The 17783-nt window shown below is 38.5% G+C and overlaps 2 protein-coding genes, 3 long non-coding RNA genes and 3 other non-coding genes across 9 annotated transcripts; 2 read left to right on the forward strand and 6 right to left on the reverse strand.

The window, feature by feature from the left end:
• Positions 1-1512: 1512 nt before the first annotated feature.
• Trnaw-cca (transfer RNA tryptophan (anticodon CCA)) lies at positions 1513-1584 on the reverse strand. The gene has a single exon. It is a non-coding gene; the product is annotated as a tRNA-Trp (tRNA).
• An 865-nt stretch (positions 1585-2449) lies between these two features.
• On the reverse strand, positions 2450-2531 carry Trnal-aag (transfer RNA leucine (anticodon AAG)). Its single transcript has one exon. It is a non-coding gene; the product is annotated as a tRNA-Leu (tRNA).
• A 387-nt stretch (positions 2532-2918) lies between these two features.
• Positions 2919-17691, forward strand: LOC143428585 (muscle-specific protein 20). Of its 2 annotated transcripts, XM_076903586.1 has the most exons (6): positions 2954-3073; positions 7930-8022; positions 9136-9217; positions 15402-15531; positions 16985-17105; positions 17186-17691. In XM_076903586.1, exons 2-6 carry the CDS (start codon positions 7987-7989, stop codon positions 17375-17377), a joined length of 561 nt encoding a protein of 186 aa, XP_076759701.1. In that variant the 5' UTR covers positions 2954-3073; positions 7930-7986; the 3' UTR covers positions 17378-17691. The 2 variants fall into 2 exon arrangements, with proteins under 2 accessions (XP_076759702.1, XP_076759701.1); XM_076903587.1 differs by lacking the exon at positions 7930-8022 and having other exon boundaries at positions 2919-3073.
• On the reverse strand, positions 4220-7116 carry LOC143428586 (myophilin). The gene is made up of 4 exons (XM_076903588.1): positions 6963-7116; positions 5395-5594; positions 5210-5330; positions 4220-5109 (listed from the first exon to the last, which is right to left on the reverse strand). The coding sequence occupies exons 1-4, from the start codon at positions 6966-6968 to the stop codon at positions 4927-4929; spliced, it is 510 nt and encodes a 169-aa protein (XP_076759703.1). The 5' UTR covers positions 6969-7116; the 3' UTR covers positions 4220-4926.
• LOC143428588 (uncharacterized) lies at positions 5602-6956 on the reverse strand. Its single transcript, XR_013102440.1, has 3 exons — positions 6759-6956; positions 6524-6693; positions 5602-6436 (listed from the first exon to the last, which is right to left on the reverse strand). It is a non-coding gene; the product is annotated as an uncharacterized LOC143428588 (long non-coding RNA).
• On the forward strand, positions 8776-8916 carry LOC143428674 (U4 spliceosomal RNA). The gene has a single exon (XR_013102458.1). It is a non-coding gene; the product is annotated as a U4 spliceosomal RNA (small nuclear RNA).
• On the reverse strand, positions 13118-15254 carry LOC143428589 (uncharacterized). Its single transcript, XR_013102441.1, has 3 exons — positions 14440-15254; positions 13604-14368; positions 13118-13358 (listed from the first exon to the last, which is right to left on the reverse strand). It is a non-coding gene; the product is annotated as an uncharacterized LOC143428589 (long non-coding RNA).
• On the reverse strand, positions 15575-16991 carry LOC143428590 (uncharacterized). Its single transcript, XR_013102442.1, has 3 exons — positions 16845-16991; positions 16316-16507; positions 15575-15894 (listed from the first exon to the last, which is right to left on the reverse strand). It is a non-coding gene; the product is annotated as an uncharacterized LOC143428590 (long non-coding RNA).
• Positions 17692-17783: the final 92 nt, after the last annotated feature.

Here is a 17783-nt window from a genome sequence, read left to right on the forward strand (position 1 = left end):
GAATTGCACTTCTCGCGCGCACGTAGACACTAGAAATGTATTATTAATTCCAATTTTGGGGAAAACCAATGTCACTGTCCTGTAATTGCACTTTAATCTGCAAGTACAAAGTTAAAACATTAACACAGTACATCGATAATTAGTATTTCAAAGCAGGATACCATCTTTGCCATCAGAGATACATTGGGAATCAGAGATTTAACAAAATTGTTTACCACGATAATCTTGAAATAAGCGAATAAACAATGAAAACAAGGCGTACGGGTTAATAAAATATTGCTACGTCACAGAGGTGCTTAGGGCCCGCTCGGCTCTTCCTCAAAATTGTGTCTTTCCAATCTGCGGCCAACATAACAAACATGGAAGTATTATTTGCTCCGTTGGATATCTACCGCTGTTCATGTGTTCCTACTTATGAATCGGTTGAATTGTTGATTATGTCCATTCTACCGGCAAACTTGGATTACGCATAATCACAGCGTACAAAAAATAAAAGTATAAATCGGATACGGTACAAGTGAAATCTGATGTATATAGTACGGAGAGAATATCAGAGTTCTTTTATTCTCCTTATGCCGTTTCCAACATTATCAGTCCTGCAAGAAAATTTATTCAACTGTAGAATCAATTGTAAATATATATACATGTATCGTATGGACAATTCTGAATTTAGTATCGTCTCCCGGCTGTATAATCTTTGCCAAAGAATAACAATTACTCAAATTCAAAATGATTATGTAGAATAAATGCTTTGTCATTATTCATGTCTATATCCAATTTAATAGTTTATTAATTACTACGTTTAGAACTTAACGATAGAAAAGGAGTTGGTACAATATGTATATAGACATTCACATCCTTATATAATATGAATGTATATAGGGGAATAGGATATCTATGCTAAACTTCCTTGACTAATATGTTAACCTAATCCAAGGAGGGGCTAAATGAGACAACCCGCGCGAATGTCGCTCAACTGTACGAGAGAGGAGAAAGGTAGTGCAATCATGTTATCCTGATATTTCGCGTCTTGTGTGCGGGATGTGAGCGAACACCGGTACCGTAATTCAGTGTAAAGAAAATGCGAATACACATTCTCCACGTTGCCTTTCTTCTCTCATTATTCCTATAGAGCTTACCATTTCAACTACTTACCATTTCAAACGATATCATTATTGATTACTGTCATAAAAGGTGATAGATATATGTAGAAGCTTCTTTTTTATATGCTCGCTTGGAGATTCTGGAGTAAGTACTGAGTAAGGTTTATCATGGTCCTCTTATCAGAAGATTTGTCACTTTCCCAAGTAGCAACCATGATATCGGTCATAGATCATTGGTAATAGAAGTCATCTGAACATAATACCCCTGACTCCTAGAATTCATTTTTAAAGTGGGGATAATATATTATTCTCCCTGTTTGTAAATAAAAGGAATAGTAGATGTATATAAAAGTAAAAAATTAATTATATTCGTATCTGATTTTAGAAAAAAATAAATAAAACCTTCAACTGACCCCGACGTGATTTGAACACGCAACCTTCTGATCTGGAGTCAGACGCGCTACCGTTGCGCCACGGAGTCTCTTTGATTTCTCGTTCTTAATAAGCAATTTTCTATATAATAAATATTCCTAAACAAATATGTTAAATACAATTGAATGCAAAATAAATCTTTCAAACATAGATAAAATTGTCGTTTTTATAAAGATGCCTGGAATTCAATTCATGCAGCTTCTTATAAATTATTTTTGTTGCTTTGGATATAGGTTAGAAATGAATTCGATACTTCCACGTATATACATATATGTACGTACATATGTATCCCTAGGGTGTGGCACGTGGTGGCATCTTCAGAATGAGACGTTTACCAGGCTAACATGTTTCTTCGAAGCACACTTTCACTGAACTTTTCGAATGGATAGTGAATGCCTTTAACTGTATTGTACATCATCAGTGTATTCTGTTGTACATTATCTGCGCTTTACGTGCCTATTTTAATCATTATTTAAATAACTAAGCGTTAAATTAGGTAAATACTAGTAATTAGATTTCAATACTCACTAATAGAAAGAATTTGAATAGAATGATATAACTGAAACAAGGCGGCAAAAAATATGATTATGTTAAACCCTCGGAAGTAGAAAATGGTACATAACCACAAAACGTACCGTATCTCAGCTGTAGTAGAAAAAAGCACGAACATCTTATTAAACTATGTACATATCTTGAACAAGTAAATAGATGTCGTCATTCACTGTAAAGGTAATCTCCTTTTGCAACGTAGTCTCCTAATAGGTGTGAACCACAGCGCCGCGTGCCGACGCAACCTATTGGACCTTCAAGGGTTTTGCTACCAGCTCCTATTTTAATTATCTGCAGCCGATTCAGGAAGGTTTCTTGTTACTCGTTATATATTATAATTATTGTGAAAGGAAAAAAAAAATAAATGGCAGCGGTGGGATTCGAACCCACGCCTCCGAAGAGACTGGTGCCTTAAACCAGCGCCTTAGACCGCTCGGCCACGCTACCCTTGTTACGTAGTATCTTCTTGGTACTTTCTAAAGTTGCATACTGACCATGTAGACGCTTTGGGGTACATGTAGTAATTGTCAGGTTACAAGTCGATGGTGCCGTATTTCTGACGGATATTAAGATTTTGTATTACGTCTTGTATTAATCATTCGACGATATATGCTCGAGAGTAGAATACGAAAGTTTTAAATATTACCTATGAGTTTTTCCAGATTTGTAAGAACTGTTTCATATTGTTTCCAGTCAGAGGAGACATCATGTTCACGTGACTCTTTAAGAACGTCTTCCAAGAGATTGGTGGTGTTGCTTACATGTAAACTAGGGTAGGTGGTGAGTAAGTAAGTGGTCCATATATAGAAACGCCCCCACATTAACCAATACGTGCACACACCTGTCACGCATATATACGCAGCACGATGGCCGAAGCGCACACTTTTTGTGCTTGAGCTGGTTAAGCTCTACCGTCTGCAACATTTTTGAGAATTGTAAAGGAACACCTACGATCAGCATTCATCATGCCTGGACGTCCACTCTGGCAGGTAATTCTTGTTTAAGGAATTTTCATTTCTACCCAATCATTGTGCGTTTAAAATATTTTCGCGCCATAAAAGTATAGGTATTGTGAAATTGTTTTCATCGATGGATATGCATAACCTTTAAATTATATTTCACTTGTAATTCGTGTAAAGTGCACAAGGTGATCTTTAATTTTCCTTCCGAATTATTGATATTTATTTAAAAGTCTCTCTGTGCGTGTTTAATGATACTTTTGCTTATATCGCCATACTTTCGCCATTATAAAAATTGCATTCGCGATTGTATTATTCTGCGAAAGATTTAGCGAGAGAAATTTTTTTAGATGTCATCTATTTCAAACATTCGACTCAGCATTTGTACGCGCAACAGTTTTCTGAATTTTCGTAAGAATATTTCTAACTCTGATGAAAGTGAAACAGCGAAATAGGTTTTAACTCGTGAATCATTTGATACGTCATCAAACTTTCATTTACATTCAACATGACATGAAATCACACGGTTATAATAGTCGATTTTTGTCGTGGAACAATTTTTCGATGGGTCTTACACTATTTTAACGTGACGTGTAAATACTTGGTATGTTAATGCGATATCATAACACGAGTCCAGCGTCGACTGGTGGTACACTGGGAACATCCAAAAATAACCTGGAAGCTTTAAGACATGCCAAGCTAAGCAAGAGTATGGATCAAATTTTAGGATACGGTTATGTTAAAGTAAGAAAAAATTTGTGTCGCGATGACGGCATTACCCATGGCGCAAGGTTTATTTACAAACAAGTTGCGAGTATTTTAGGGTTTCGCGCGCCAAAATTAACTCTATCATAAGGGCGAGTTGAAGTTTCTAGAAATTGGTGAGGAAGAAATGCAATGCATTTGAATGGTTTAGAGAAATAAATATTGTTGTAGTAATCACAATAAATTAATTCAATAATTAATGTATTTCTTACCGTTCAATGGTGCCTGATTCTTTTTCAAACGCGTTAATTACTCCTGCGCTAATGTTCGCCAGGAACTTGGCACCGACTTACCACATTTGTTTTTCTAACATTGTAGAGAAAATAGCGGTCAACTGAAACTTAGAATGTTTCGTTTTAAGACCCGCGGTTCTAATTATGGCCGAGAAATGCAGCGATGTATATGTAATAATACGGGTAATAAAAAATAGCAATGCCGCCTTTTTATTTTGTACACCTCTCATTTACATACTATTATTGAATTATGAAACAGTTACAAGTCTTAGAAAAGGCATTACACTATTCGTTAGAATTGAGAAAATAGACTTTACGTACTTAAAATCTTACACTTATACATTGAAACGGTAGCGAGGTTCTATTAATTTCATATAAATCACCCTCATTCATTCATCGTGTGATAAAGTATCGTGATTTAATTAAACAGATTCCATGTTGTGAACTGGGGTTAGACGTGTTATAAATAATTATTTGCCGTGTGTAGTGTAGATATCAGTTATGGATAGTGGGTATAGTGTAGAGAGTAAAATGTGTCCGTGTTGCGTGTATCTGTGGAAAATGTGAAATGTATAGTGTTGCGTGAGTAATATGTTATGTATGCATGTAACATCTAACGTTACACGATGTGTTAGTATCGTTCATCAACAGGATCTCGTATTTACGTATACACATGTATGATACAATGAATTTTCTTGTCTGTACTGATGCAGCGTCTCCAAGACACGGTTGTCTTTAGATATTCTTAGATATTCTTTAAAACATTTCGAATTGGTCGCTAGTTGCGTTCATGGTACTTGGAGGCCGACGATTAGGTAGTAAAAGAGTATTTATGCCTGTATAAGTTCTTGACAACGCGTGTTCTACGCATTTGGAGAAAAAAGTTTACATATGTCGAGTGTTGCCGAATGAACCAAGACCAGCTTGACTGGCACCTTTGTTGTAACCCATCTGCAAATTGAGTTGACCCTCGCTGGCTCGAAGTTGTTCTTCCGTAAACTCTCTTTTGTTTTCTTCGGCCATCTTCGGTCCTAGACGTGGGCCAGTGTATTCAGGATGCTTTTGCGTCTGAATAGAAAGGAGAACAAAATGGACAAGATCTATTATTCGTTTTCCCTTCGAATAATAAAAATAAAACATGATTAAATAAAAAATTTCAGATACGTACGATCCTACCCAGTGCGTACAGGCATAGCGTGACTTGTGGTATGTTGCGCCTTTCAAACAGATCAGCTGTTTGAAAAATTTCTTCCTGCGGAACACCGTATGCCTTAATGGCAGCTTGAAATCTGTTCAAAAAATCGATAGTATTAAATTTTTTAATTAGAAATTTAATATGAAAGGAGTACGCACCTTTGGATGTTTTCCATGAGCTGGAAATTGGTTCCTTTGGGCTGGATTTTCTTCACCGACCCTGGTGAAAGCTTATTGATTAGCTTGCACAGAATCACACCATCTTTGAGTATATCCTCGTAGTTCCCGGGTGGTAGTTTCTCTCCAAGAACAGCCTCGATCCAGGCTAGAACCTCGGCCTCCTGTTCCTTGTTGCGACCCTAAACAACCGGAAGTTTATCCTTGGTTAACTGCATGCGCCAGGAATAAAACTGTTGGATGGAAGCAACGGATATCGTTTTGAGAATCGGGGATAGTCCAGCGTAGTAGTGGCGAGCAATTTAAAAATGTCGGGAACGAAAATAGACCGCGACGGTGTTACGTTACCACGGGCATAAAACGGACATCGAAAATAAAATACGCACGCTGACCGATTCGTTGGCTTCTATTAAAACTAGCATGAAGCAATAACGTCCGGCCATTGGCCACCTGTTTCCGTGCCGTGTGAATCCTAAGTTTTAATGATTTCTGGTAAAACCGTTCATAAGACAAAATTGCACTTTTGGCACTCTGACAATTGTTTCGCTTGCGCCATGTATTCGAGTTAATGGATTATTTTCCGAAATGCTTATACTTTCCGATACTTTTTATTTATAGGGATAACGTCAGAGAAAGAGAGAGAGAGAGACATTTCTCTCATTGTACTTTTCAGTTAAAGTACGCCGGGAAACTGGAACGCGATGGAAACGTGTTTTGCCTCTTAGTTAATGGAAAATCTCTCCAGCGTATCTGCTAAGTGTCAAGCTTTTCGAAGCAACGTGTTCCTGCTCGAATGCTCTCGAGATGTATTTTAGGCTTTCATTCTCAAGAGGTGCGGCGTTTTCGTTCATACCGGATTTATTTTTCGAAGGCATTTCGTGAACGTAACATCCGCGTGGTCTAACGATTCGTTGAATTTAAATTTAAATTAATTTAGGAAATCACGCGGAAGTGATATCTTTTATCAAACAATTAATTTCTTTACTAAATCGATGGCTCGATTTTTTGAACTAGCATTTTCTGACTAAAAAGATCTCATCAGGATATATTACGTAAAGATATTTATCTTAAGGTATAAATACTCTGAACGGGGGTGTAGGTATATGTATACCTACGCATCAAAGTCGATCGACTAAACAAATTGCTGTTTCAGAATTAGGCGAGTTCGATAGTAAACAATCTGACCCCGTTGATATTGGTAAAGCTAAAATAAAAACGAATTTTCTTCTTGTTCTTTATATTCTCGATACCCCTTTCCTTTTACGACTTCAAGCGCTTTCTCTGCGTGTCAAGATTAATTTAGTATTTTGGGAAAATCGCCAAAACGAAATAGCCCAAGGTCTTACCGTAATTAGGATTCTACGAATAACCACGGTTTTCACGCGGCAATCTGGCAATAAGAAATTATTACTGTACGCTCGTTAATAATCTCATTTGTCATTAAGTAACACGATACAAATTGAGATTTACGTGTGATTTACGAATCTGTTAATCACTATTTCTTCATGGAACAAGCACACTTGATTCCTGACAGGACAGTGAACACATACCGGCATGTTTCCTCTTTTATTTTTCTTTCTTTGATGGACTCTGTTGACTTTACCACGAGGCTGTGCTTTCCCGTAGGAGAACGACTTTTGGACGATGGTTCTGACCAAAGACTAAGTTGAACGCTGTGCGTCGCGACGCTATATGCCGGTCTCCCCTCCGCCGTATCCTTTCCGTCGACATTCAGAAACGAGTATTTTTTGGCCGACTGCCCATTGGGTATTCCCACACCCACTCTCATAACCAGATCTTGACACTGCAACCCTATTTACAAGATCTGCTTGTAACGTGTTTGATAATCGAGTTGATCCATTTTTCTGCTCGATCGGCTTCTCTTCTCTAACATCACCAACGATAACTTTCAATGACGTAAATACCTGAATCAAATAAGGTAGTAAGCTTATCAGTTTGATGCCTGAACAGCAGATTAACATGTATAAAGAATTGAATTTAACGATGACTCTACCAAAGTAAGAATAAGGCACATCTTAATTTCATTTAGAATAACAGCGTATGGTGTTTCTATTATGCCGATTAATAAGTGTATACTTGCTTGGTTCAGAAACCCTTTCGCTACATATCAGAAGTGGGTCGCAATCTAATTGTAAGCCGTAGCCGAGATCGTTCTGTTTATTTTTGTGCCTCGTTTGCATATTATTCATTCATCTCCTTGTTTTAATCTTCTTGCAACCAGTTCTTCTTTCGAGATTTTACAGTTTTTATTGTGCCTGCAACTATTTGCAGACTTGGAGGATTGTCTGAAAGCGTAGTCGTAGCGCCTACGTTACGACCAAAGATGTCATCGAGAATAAGCTAAAATCTGCATCAGTTATATTAGAAACAGCGTAGTATTGCTGGTCATGACTATTTGTTGGTTTACTGTTAAATGTTGACGTCACGTGCAGACGAAGAAAATCCGTGGACGACGTCGAAATGGAAAAGTTTGAACAAGTGGGTGTGTTTTTTAAGGAATGATGTTTAACCGGTACGTGGACCAACGCCAGATGAAAGACGCCGATAAGCAAAATGCTCGTAATTTCTGGACTCTCGCCACTTTGGAGGGTGAGGCCACCGCCGAGTTTAGATTCAGTCAATCGATGCTGTTTCCAAGTTTATTGTAACAGAACGGAATTGCGTACAAGAGCTGGAATGAACGATTGTGCGCATTCGGCACGGTGAGCAGGAATTACGTAACGAAAATTAGATTAATCGTATTTACCATGATCTTTTACATCTGAATCTTTGTAGCAGCAGCTGCATTTTCTCATTGGTTTAATTCATTATTTAACAAATTAAAGCGAAGAAATAGGTTGGCTAGAAACTGCATCGTTTTGTTTCCCTCGCAGATCAAAGCAACAAGTAGAAAGACCATTTGCCTGGTGGAGAGGAAAGAATACAGTAAGGCTATCCTAGTGCGTCTTTCCACGTGCACTTAGCTTGCTACCTCCTACTCTCGTGCTTTCCTGAGACAATGCATTTCCAGCAAATACTTAACGCATCCCGTAGATAGTATCTGGAAAATTTATGCTTGTCAAATCAAGATATTCTACTGCTGTAGAATAATATGTATATTTGAGCCACAAATTTTTTTAATAACGTTTTTATCTTATCTGAATTTGATGGTGAAAGATTAGATTTAGCAAATTTAAATACATACGTATATTTATTTATATGCAGTTCATTAGTACAAGAATCTATTTCACTTGGTATGTTAGTTCGTTGACTCTCCGCAAGATGGTGTCGAAGAAGCAAGGATTCTCACTGTCAAAAGATTACGCCAGTATTATTAGTAAGGCAGAGAAAGATGGTCTCTTTAGCTTTGCGCAGTGGCGATATCGTAACCAATGAGGTTCTACCGAGGTGCGATTATTGCTAGTTGAAAACTTTTACCAATACCCCGCCATGACGATGTGAAATACCATCGGCTACGGCAATTTTTGAAAGTTTCTGCGGAAACTGATAATATAACATGAAAAATAAAATGTGTGGAACTAATTGAAATTTAGATTCGATTGTAGTGTGTACTCTACCATTATCTTTTTATGTTAATTCATTAAAGTACGTAGATTTAAATAATGAATATACTTAATGCTTTTGATGGAAGTATGACAGTTTAGCAGCTGTTGGCCAGATTGTTGTTCAACAATTAAAGCTTTGACCATATTTTGGTTACAGGTTGCTGGTAAACGAGAACCAAGTCAAGAAGCCGAGGCTCAGCAATGGATTGAGAAAGTGGTCGGAGAGAGATTTCCACCAGGTACAATTATCAAACTCGTCTAATACCTGATGATTAATACTGAAATTTCAATGAAATGCACAGTATGTGCCACAAAGCCCTCATGCTTGCAGTTAATTAAAAATTTATCAATGATATCACTCTTCCTGGGAATACATACTCTTGTATATGGACTCCTGTTCTTCGGAGGTGTTGCGACTCGAAAAGCGTGCCAGTATCGGTATACGGACGGAGAAATCGTCCGTAGACGTGAAATGAAACTACTTTATGCTCTGGGTTAGATTGAATTGTCTTTATTTTAACATTGCCCTTTATATATATGGTTCGGATTTTTCCAATATTACCTTTTATATGGTTGGTTTTTGGGGTGAGGGCGCATCGTACGAGAGGTTGTCCTGTTGTGTGGGTAATACTTTACTACTTAGGATTTAGTCCTACTCGACTTGATGGTGGTATAACGCGACGAGGGCTGGTAGCAACCACATGTGCATCCCTTGATCTGTTGTCCAGTACGTCTTCCGTGGGAAACCCCCTTGCGGGAGCTGCGTATTCTTATTTGAGAGTTTGGTCAGGTTTTCGTCGTTACAAACGTAACACACGCAACGGATACCAGAAACTTCATTATATCCGGATATGAATGTTAGGTCGTGTGACGTCGCAAAGGTTTTTGCTAACTAGGTTAATTATCGAGATGTTTAGCTATGATACGTAGGATGAGGAATCGAAGACTAGAAGGAGGGAAAGGAAAGGTGTAACGCTCGTGCGGGTTTGAAATGGTGGAGGTTGGATAGGTGAAAGGGGGTGGCTGACGGCAAGGGTTGTCGGGGCAAGCTACATCCTACATTCTTCCATGTTCTCCTAGTAAAACGCGCGCTTTGTTACGTCATTCGAGTCACCCTATTGAACGAGAAGTGAGTAACAACCCCTACGTTGAACGTGCACCCCTGGTTTGAGAAATACGCCAGGCGTCGACGCAATCCCCGTGTTGAACGTACAATTACATATTCTAGCTTGTATAAGTAATCAGTCATATGAAAACACTGACTGCAATTAAGGCGAAGCTTGGTGCTTTTCACAGCTTTGAAACAATCTATTAGAATAATGCTGAAGTAATTAAAATTTTATTTGAAACTTCTATCAAATAATTTCAGTTAGTCCTAGGATAGACTGTCATGGTAGTAACAGAGTACAGTGTACTTTGATTCTAATGTACAACTAGATTTTAGGCTGCATCCTAGTATATCCGTCGAATATTACGGAGTGTTAGTTTCATCTATGGCGAGAAGTAGCTCCACACGATGATGCGAGCTTGGTATTCAAAGCTTTTGATGTTATTGACTTGTTTAAAATTGAACATAGAGTAGCATTACTTCATTGCCGTCAACCATCCCTTTGGTGCGCCTCTAACTTTGCTGATCGTCGGGGTAACGTGCGGCTGGAATTTGATGCGTTACAGAATCTACCGACCTTTCAACTGTGGATGTTAGCCCGGTCCTGGAAGCTCGCGAAGCATGCTGGACACGACCCTTGTGTACACGATACCTCACCTTTGAATATAATATTCCAAATACTTTTGGAAAGGGACCTGAAATATTACATTTTATCTGATTTTTCTAATTTGTCTAGAATCTTTAATAAATGTTTGAAACAACTGATCTAAATGATAAAATATTATTATTAAGTCGAATCAGCTGATATCGTATTGGATAAAAAATTGGAAATTGTAAGCGTGACAACGTAGTAAACTAATGTCGTATAACTAGTGTCATAGTTTCTCTGTTTTAAATAGAAAATATATAATTAAAGTTTCTCGTCACTTACAAATGAAGTAAAAGCTTTTTATTTGAACGACTCTCGTTTCACGACGTTTAGCGATTATTCCTTGCCGACGACGTGTATTGATTTAGCGTCATCTGTTCATCATGTTACGTCGTAAGGACGCCAACGTATCAGGACTGCATATCAGAGATCGGATAGCCAAGTTAAACATCGCATTGTATCATTTTGTTCATTTCCTCTCCTTCTCTCGACCACCCTTGAGTTTCTGCCGTGCAGAATAACGTTAACAAACATCAGTATTCCTCTTTCCTGCAAATCGTACCTTAATTTGTTATAATAATTACGTTTCATCCTCTCGATATTCAATTTATATTATGTACAAATCATCTACAGTGATATTAATTAGTTACATCTACTTCCATTGTCATTTTAATTCATTGAGAACAGCTCTTCGAGTTTGTCCGAAAGATTCCAGTCTATCTCGGAGGTTTTCACAGGCGGAAAGTGTCAGTCATCCGTTCGTCACGGTGGCAGAAGTAGCTTGCTAGCACCAGGGTACTAGCAGACGTTTGAGGGATTTATGGCCTGCTCGGTACATTCACGTCACATCACGTCAACAGCTTCTGCTTATCGATTCTCGCATTCATAGCAAAGCTTTACGCTTCCTCCAAACAGTAGCCGTCTCCTTTCCCTTTCAAAGGGTAGTTTCACTAGATGGTGACTGTCAATATGTCAAACTGCTCGTCATGAAACGTTGCGTGACGTCACGAAAGCTCGCAGTTACTAGGATAGCAAGGAGGGGTAGTAGATGGATTTATGGCTTTCCCGCCTTCTGTCAATGAAGGACTGGTTCACGTATATATTCATCCAAGTTTACCGTGCTCGCTTGGAAAATAAGAATGTATCATTCAAAAGAAATCACGTCTCGATGATTCGTTCGGCTAAAAGGCTCCGAGGAGACGTCAACGGATGTCAGTTGTCCATCAAAAGATCGTCAATGACGTCATTCTGAGAAGAAGCTACCAGGATTACAGCCCGGGGGTAGATTTACGACCGACAGCAACAGGTAGTTGCCACAAGCTATATTTCATTTAGGGATGGTCAAGGGGATACACGTATTCCCTCTTCGTTAATCAGAGAACCGATATTCTGTAATTTTCCGCGATTGCGGTAATTTTCAGAGAATAATTTAATTCTCTTTTTCTTTTTAGAAAACTTTTCATTTCCGTATTACTTTTTTTGGTTCGCCTCGTCTAAATTCTAACAGTTTAGTTCGGTAATATGGCAAGTTAGGTTCGTTAACTGCAGTTATTATGCATAATAAATGTATTCCTAATCTGTAGCTATGTTTGAAAAAATAGGAGGAATTTGAATCTTGCGCGCGAAAAGTTTTGTATTGTTGCATAGAACCTGTTGCTAACCGTTGATCGTAAATTCAAGTCCGGGATGTTGTCCTGGTGAAAACCGTGTGTTTGACGTCTTTATGACATGAAACTGACGTTAAATCGATACCGAGACACGCCAGCATACGGAAGCCTGGAAGCTACCCTTTTTCTAAATATCTTCTTTCCTTTTACCATTATATCTCATCGCAATAGCTTATAGACTCTTTTTTTCTTTTTGTTCTCGTCTGCCTTCATTATCACTGTCTAGTTTTTAATGTTCTTCATCCTTGTCAATTAAAGTAATCATCTACTCATTATATAATTAAATATTAGAACACATGTTAAGCTTTTCCCAACTCACCGTTTAGAAATCATGCAGCATCCATTTTACTCAACTTGTTGAATCCCAACAGTATACGTTTTGGTAGAATTTTTGAAACAGGGATGGACATGCAATGTGCCATTATAGAGGAGGAAACGTACCTAGTGTTTTATCGATTTCACGTCAAATTGTTGAGACACGATGACTATGACGTGTCAAAGTAACAGGATAGTATCCGCGAGACAGCAATCGCTTCTGACGTCCACCAATACATATTATTGCGGCTCGATATTTTTTTAACCCATAGTATCGGGATATGAACGAAGATGGCAATAAGACACGGAAGATCTGAAAAATATCAGGCTAGCATCAGATCGCGTATGCTTGCCTAAGCACAAAAGAAACCGACGAAGAATCATGAAAAGGATTGCCGGGCCAAATCCGGAAGACGTTCCTATCGATTTTCTGTCATCTTCTTGCGTTTACGACATCTCATCACGTTTCGATGCTACCAGGAATGTATCAGTATGTCACGCTTGTTTACTCCATCTGCCCGCGTTATTCATCCGCAGGTGGATGTTGTGGCTGTTGCCTGGATATTGCGGAAAAGCGATTTGCCCGCTCGATTAATTTGGTAACGTAGTTCAGCCACGTGTAATACAAAAACATATTGGTCCTTGTAAAATAATTATTTGCATAAGGGAGAAATCAATTCTATACTTTCCAAGCAAAAGATATTTTTAAATAAGTAAATGAATAAATAAATATATATACACATACATGTATATATATATATATATATATATATATATATATATATACATATACATATACATATACATAAATAATAAAATAATTTATCGTTTAATAATTCGTGAAGCAAGGTGTTTGAGAAATCAGTATATCGAAGAACGTACAAACCTTTTGTAATTAAATTAGGTCGTTTCTTTTAAAACTAAATTAATCTCTGATGCGCAATTCCTTCCTGTTCGTAAGATTAGACTGTTAAATTTGCGAATTTTCGCATTCAGGCTTGGAAGTAATTATTGTTCGAACACTCGCTTGGCAATTAGGGGATCAACAGAGAATTAATTGAATAATACAATAAGTATGATATTATCATCGGTTGGATCGGCTGTCGAATTCCCGTCAATCGAAAATTCAAGCACACGACCAGTTTTGTATTAGGCAAACAGATTTTGGGGTAAGCATTTAATGGCATCCCCTCTATTGCGAGACCACGTGACATATCGTCCTTGCAGGATCAGGATAGTAGCCCTTTGAACAGTTAGCATGTCTTTCCTGGCCACAAAATTATATTAAATGATAGAGACATAAGAATTCATATTCATATAACAAATGTGTATGCAAGGAGACACAGGAATGCTACTTACACATACCGCGTGCTTACATTGTTATAATCATTATATTAGATGAAATTAACACGGACATTTCATAAGATTCTGCAGTGATTCATCCTGTCAGGGGCATACATACATTATCGCCATTTATTCCTATTAAATAGGAACCGCAACTGAAGAGAGTTACTTGAAGCCTCATATGTTTCCTTAGTAACTGCGTAACTTTCATATTCATAGATACTGCATATATTATCCGCATCTCTGTTATGGCGTGTAACTAGAATATAGCTTGGAGAATAATATAGTCCATGAATCACTTAGAAACCTAAAATACAATATACGTATTTAAACATTTATCGCGCATCTTCCTATGTATATATATATAATTTTACCCACTTTCGAAATGTCTTCTATCGGACTCGCAAATCATCTTGAACGATTCAGTGCAACCATATATGCAGAGGAAAAGCGGCAACTGTTGCGCCAAGGGCCGACCGCAGCGCTTCCGTTCGCGTTTCGCGGCGTGTATCAAAATGATTTATAAAGTCGCTCGCCAGAGAGCGTACCGAGTCAATAGATTCGATATATCGAAACGTCAACTGGGTCGTGGACGAGGGGGGTGCATTTGACAATAAACGAATCCATACCATGGCATCGATGCACACGAACTCTTATCGGATGCTGCATTCCTGGCAACTCGAGATGCAGCGTGTCTTTCGAATGGCGACGTGGACCGTGTTCACCGGGCCAGTCACGACGACGGGCAAGACAATGATGGCGCTGGCCGAGAGAGAAACACCGTAACGAAGAGCAAAAAGAGAGCTACGTGACGGAAGACGGAGGCGGTCTTTCGTGATCCTTCGATCGGCCGGCAAAAAATGCCATGCCCCCTTGGCGCGCCTCTTGGCATAATGGGACGCTATAAACGAGTGCTGGTGCACGCTGGTTATCTGTTATTATTTCGCGGCACTCTCAACCGCTGTGGGTTAACAGGAAGGGGATGATAAAAAATAAAACAGAAACAAGAGTATGTACTGCGAGCCGATAATCGCGTCAGTCGGCAATGAAAATCGATGGCCGATGCGAGTTGCGCATGTCATCCACCGCGAAACATCGAAAGCCATGCCGCGGGGGAGGCGAGGTTTATTTTTCTGTTATCCTGGTGCCACTGTGGTTACCGGCATTCTTTTCATTGCTCGATTACCACATACGTAGTTTAGTTCTTCTTTCTTTCCTGCACATATACATGGGAAAGCGATTATTTTTGTTCAATGGATTAGACTATAAAGTTACTTGAAACTTACCATACACCTGACTACTTAAATGTTTCATTGATTAATTAAATGAATATTTTTTAGGTGTCAGTTACGAGGACGCTTTGCGGGATGGTGTACTACTTTGTAAGCTCATGAACAGATTGCAACCAGGTCTCGTCACTAAAATCAATACTTCTGGTGGCGATTATAAAATGATGGATAATCTTAATCAGTACGTATTGCAAATGTAACGCACAACGGAATAGCTCGTGTTTTATGCGTAATAACGTAATAGAGGGTAGCAAAGAATGCAGTTTGGTTGATTCTCGTCGGCTCGATATCTTCGAGCTTCTTTTCAACTCATACTTTCCTATTGCACAGTCGAGTTTACGCAATCGACAGTGTTTCGCCTCGGTTCCGATTCTCGACTGCAAGCTATCGACGTCGAGAGTGTATTACTGGTCATCGACTCGTTGAGATCGAGAGATCAAATGATACGCGATTATTGACCTCGAATTGTGAGTTCGAGAGTCTCCTTCCGTGCAGTTGCCGCGAAATTTTAGCTGCGCAACCCTTCTTTGCGTTACCTGAAAGCCTGGTAAATAAGTATTAATAAAGTTTAAGGTCGGGATTGTCGCGTTATTCTGAAAAACTAAAAGAAATACCTCGTGTTTTATACGTACGCTGATATACGAAAACATATGTACATATTGCTGTATAATTTGTACTAATGTCAAGTGTAATGTATAAGTTCAATCTGAGGAGAATGATATTGTAATCAGTGTACTATATAAATATCTCTGATAAAAGATCAAATTGAACCGATTAAACATAATGTCATTGTAATTAGAGCAAAGTACTTGCTCGCGGGTATCGATTAAAAATTGATTCTACATGATAGATAGCATGTCTAAGCGCCAGAGCGAGGGGAAGAAATGCATGAGGTGTCTTAAAAGGAGACATTTGTTGCACGTAATTAGTTATGTAAACAAAGTGTAAAAGTGATAACATTTTACTGCGTTCGACCACGGTGTCGCGTGCGCATGACGGCAATTGGCGCGTTTTCAATGTTTAAGAGCGCTTTCCTCAGTAGTGGGGCGAACGATGCGCAGCGCGGCCACTCCGCATTACTCCCTTTTCATGCGGAAAGCAGAAGTAACGCGGAGGTCGGGCTCTGTAACGTGTATGCTCCATTTATTTCTACGTTCCTGATATCAAGAGAGCTCATTAACACTGGCCTACCTCACGTTTCTTGCTTGCGAGCCTTTTGTAAGAAGTAACACGAGGCTTGATGCACCAAAGCCAACAAAATGGCGGCCTTATGTCGCATTTATCGTCCACGACTCTTTGTAAAATGAGAAATCGTTTTACTAATTTTACTATTTCACTTAATTTGTTATTTTGCTTCTTTGCTTGTAATGAAATATTATCATTTTGTTTAATGCGTTGTGGTACATTTTGTACAAGATTAGAGAGACTTCAATGATTGTCGCATACACGTTACTATACAAGTATGTGTATGCACATGTATATATACATTTTTACCTGCGATCTCATATTGCATTGAACGTTGATCAACTTTGTATCCTGTTTTCCTATTAATCAAAGACACGAGACGCGTTAATCCTGCGCCGCGGAAAACAAATGTCCGCTTGATACCTCAGCGTATGTATTTATCATTCTAGATTCCAGAAGGCCTGTGTGAAATACGGAGTACCAGACGTAGACTTGTTCCAAGCAGTAGATCTTATAGAAAGGAAGAACATCGCACAAGTGACCAACACTATTTTTGCCATCGGTCGCACTGTAATAAATATATTTTCTATTACTGTATACATTTTCTATAACTGCGTATAAGAAAGTAAGGTATCGATGTTAATTTACAGACATATAGGCACCCAGAATGGCGTGGTCCATGGCTGGGGCCAAAACCAGCTGAAGAGAATAAACGGCACTTCACGGAGGAACAATTAAGAGCTGGCGAAGGTTTGATTGGTCTCCAAGCTGGTACTAATAAAGGCGCAACCCAAGCTGGTCAGAACTTTGGTGCCACAAGGAAGATTCTTCTTGGAAAATAACGTTCATGGAATGTTTTCAAATATCCCTACAATATTTAAATGGCTTGGAAATTAATGTTAGATCAATTCTTTGCCTTGAAAACAAATTATATACCAATTTAATCAGAATGAAAAGAGCTATTAGACCTTTTAATGCCCGAGTATTATAATAGATTATAGAGCGTGACGATTAGAGATTAACAATTTGATAAGAATAGGTATCCTTACTAAGTTTCATGGATTTAATACATATACCTAAGGTATAACGTAATAATAGTTTCATTGTAATACACATTGTAACTCACTCAATAAATGTACAGCTGTGTTAATTGATACTCCAAAGCTTGTAGAATATTATGTACATGTTGGCTTCGATTTGCGTGCAAGAATGTCATACGTGTCAGGGTTATCACACTGATAAGGGTGT

The sequence above is a fragment of the Xylocopa sonorina genome, chromosome 10 (genome assembly GCF_050948175.1).
Source record: "Xylocopa sonorina isolate GNS202 chromosome 10, iyXylSono1_principal, whole genome shotgun sequence".
NCBI classification, from domain to species: Eukaryota; Metazoa; Arthropoda; class Insecta; order Hymenoptera; family Apidae; genus Xylocopa; species Xylocopa sonorina.

What these genes read in the sequence shown, in the direction of transcription:
- LOC143428586 (XM_076903588.1), bottom strand. An exon ending in CTCATGGAAAACATCCAAAG is followed by an intron (nt 5,331 to 5,394) that starts GTGCGTACTCCT and finishes TTTTTTGAACAG; the next exon opens with ATTTCAAGCTGCCATTAAGG. An exon ending in TGTACGCACTGGGTAGGATC is followed by an intron (nt 5,110 to 5,209) that starts GTACGTATCTGA and finishes CTTTCTATTCAG; the next exon opens with ACGCAAAAGCATCCTGAATA.
- LOC143428585 (XM_076903586.1), top strand. Translation starts at nt 7,987, where the DNA reads ATGCTCGTAATTTCTGGACTCTCGCCACTTTGGAGG. An exon ending in GACTCTCGCCACTTTGGAGG is followed by an intron (nt 8,023 to 9,135) that starts GTGAGGCCACCG and finishes TTTTGGTTACAG; the next exon opens with GTTGCTGGTAAACGAGAACC. An exon ending in TTTTTGCCATCGGTCGCACT is followed by an intron (nt 17,106 to 17,185) that starts GTAATAAATATA and finishes GTTAATTTACAG; the next exon opens with ACATATAGGCACCCAGAATG.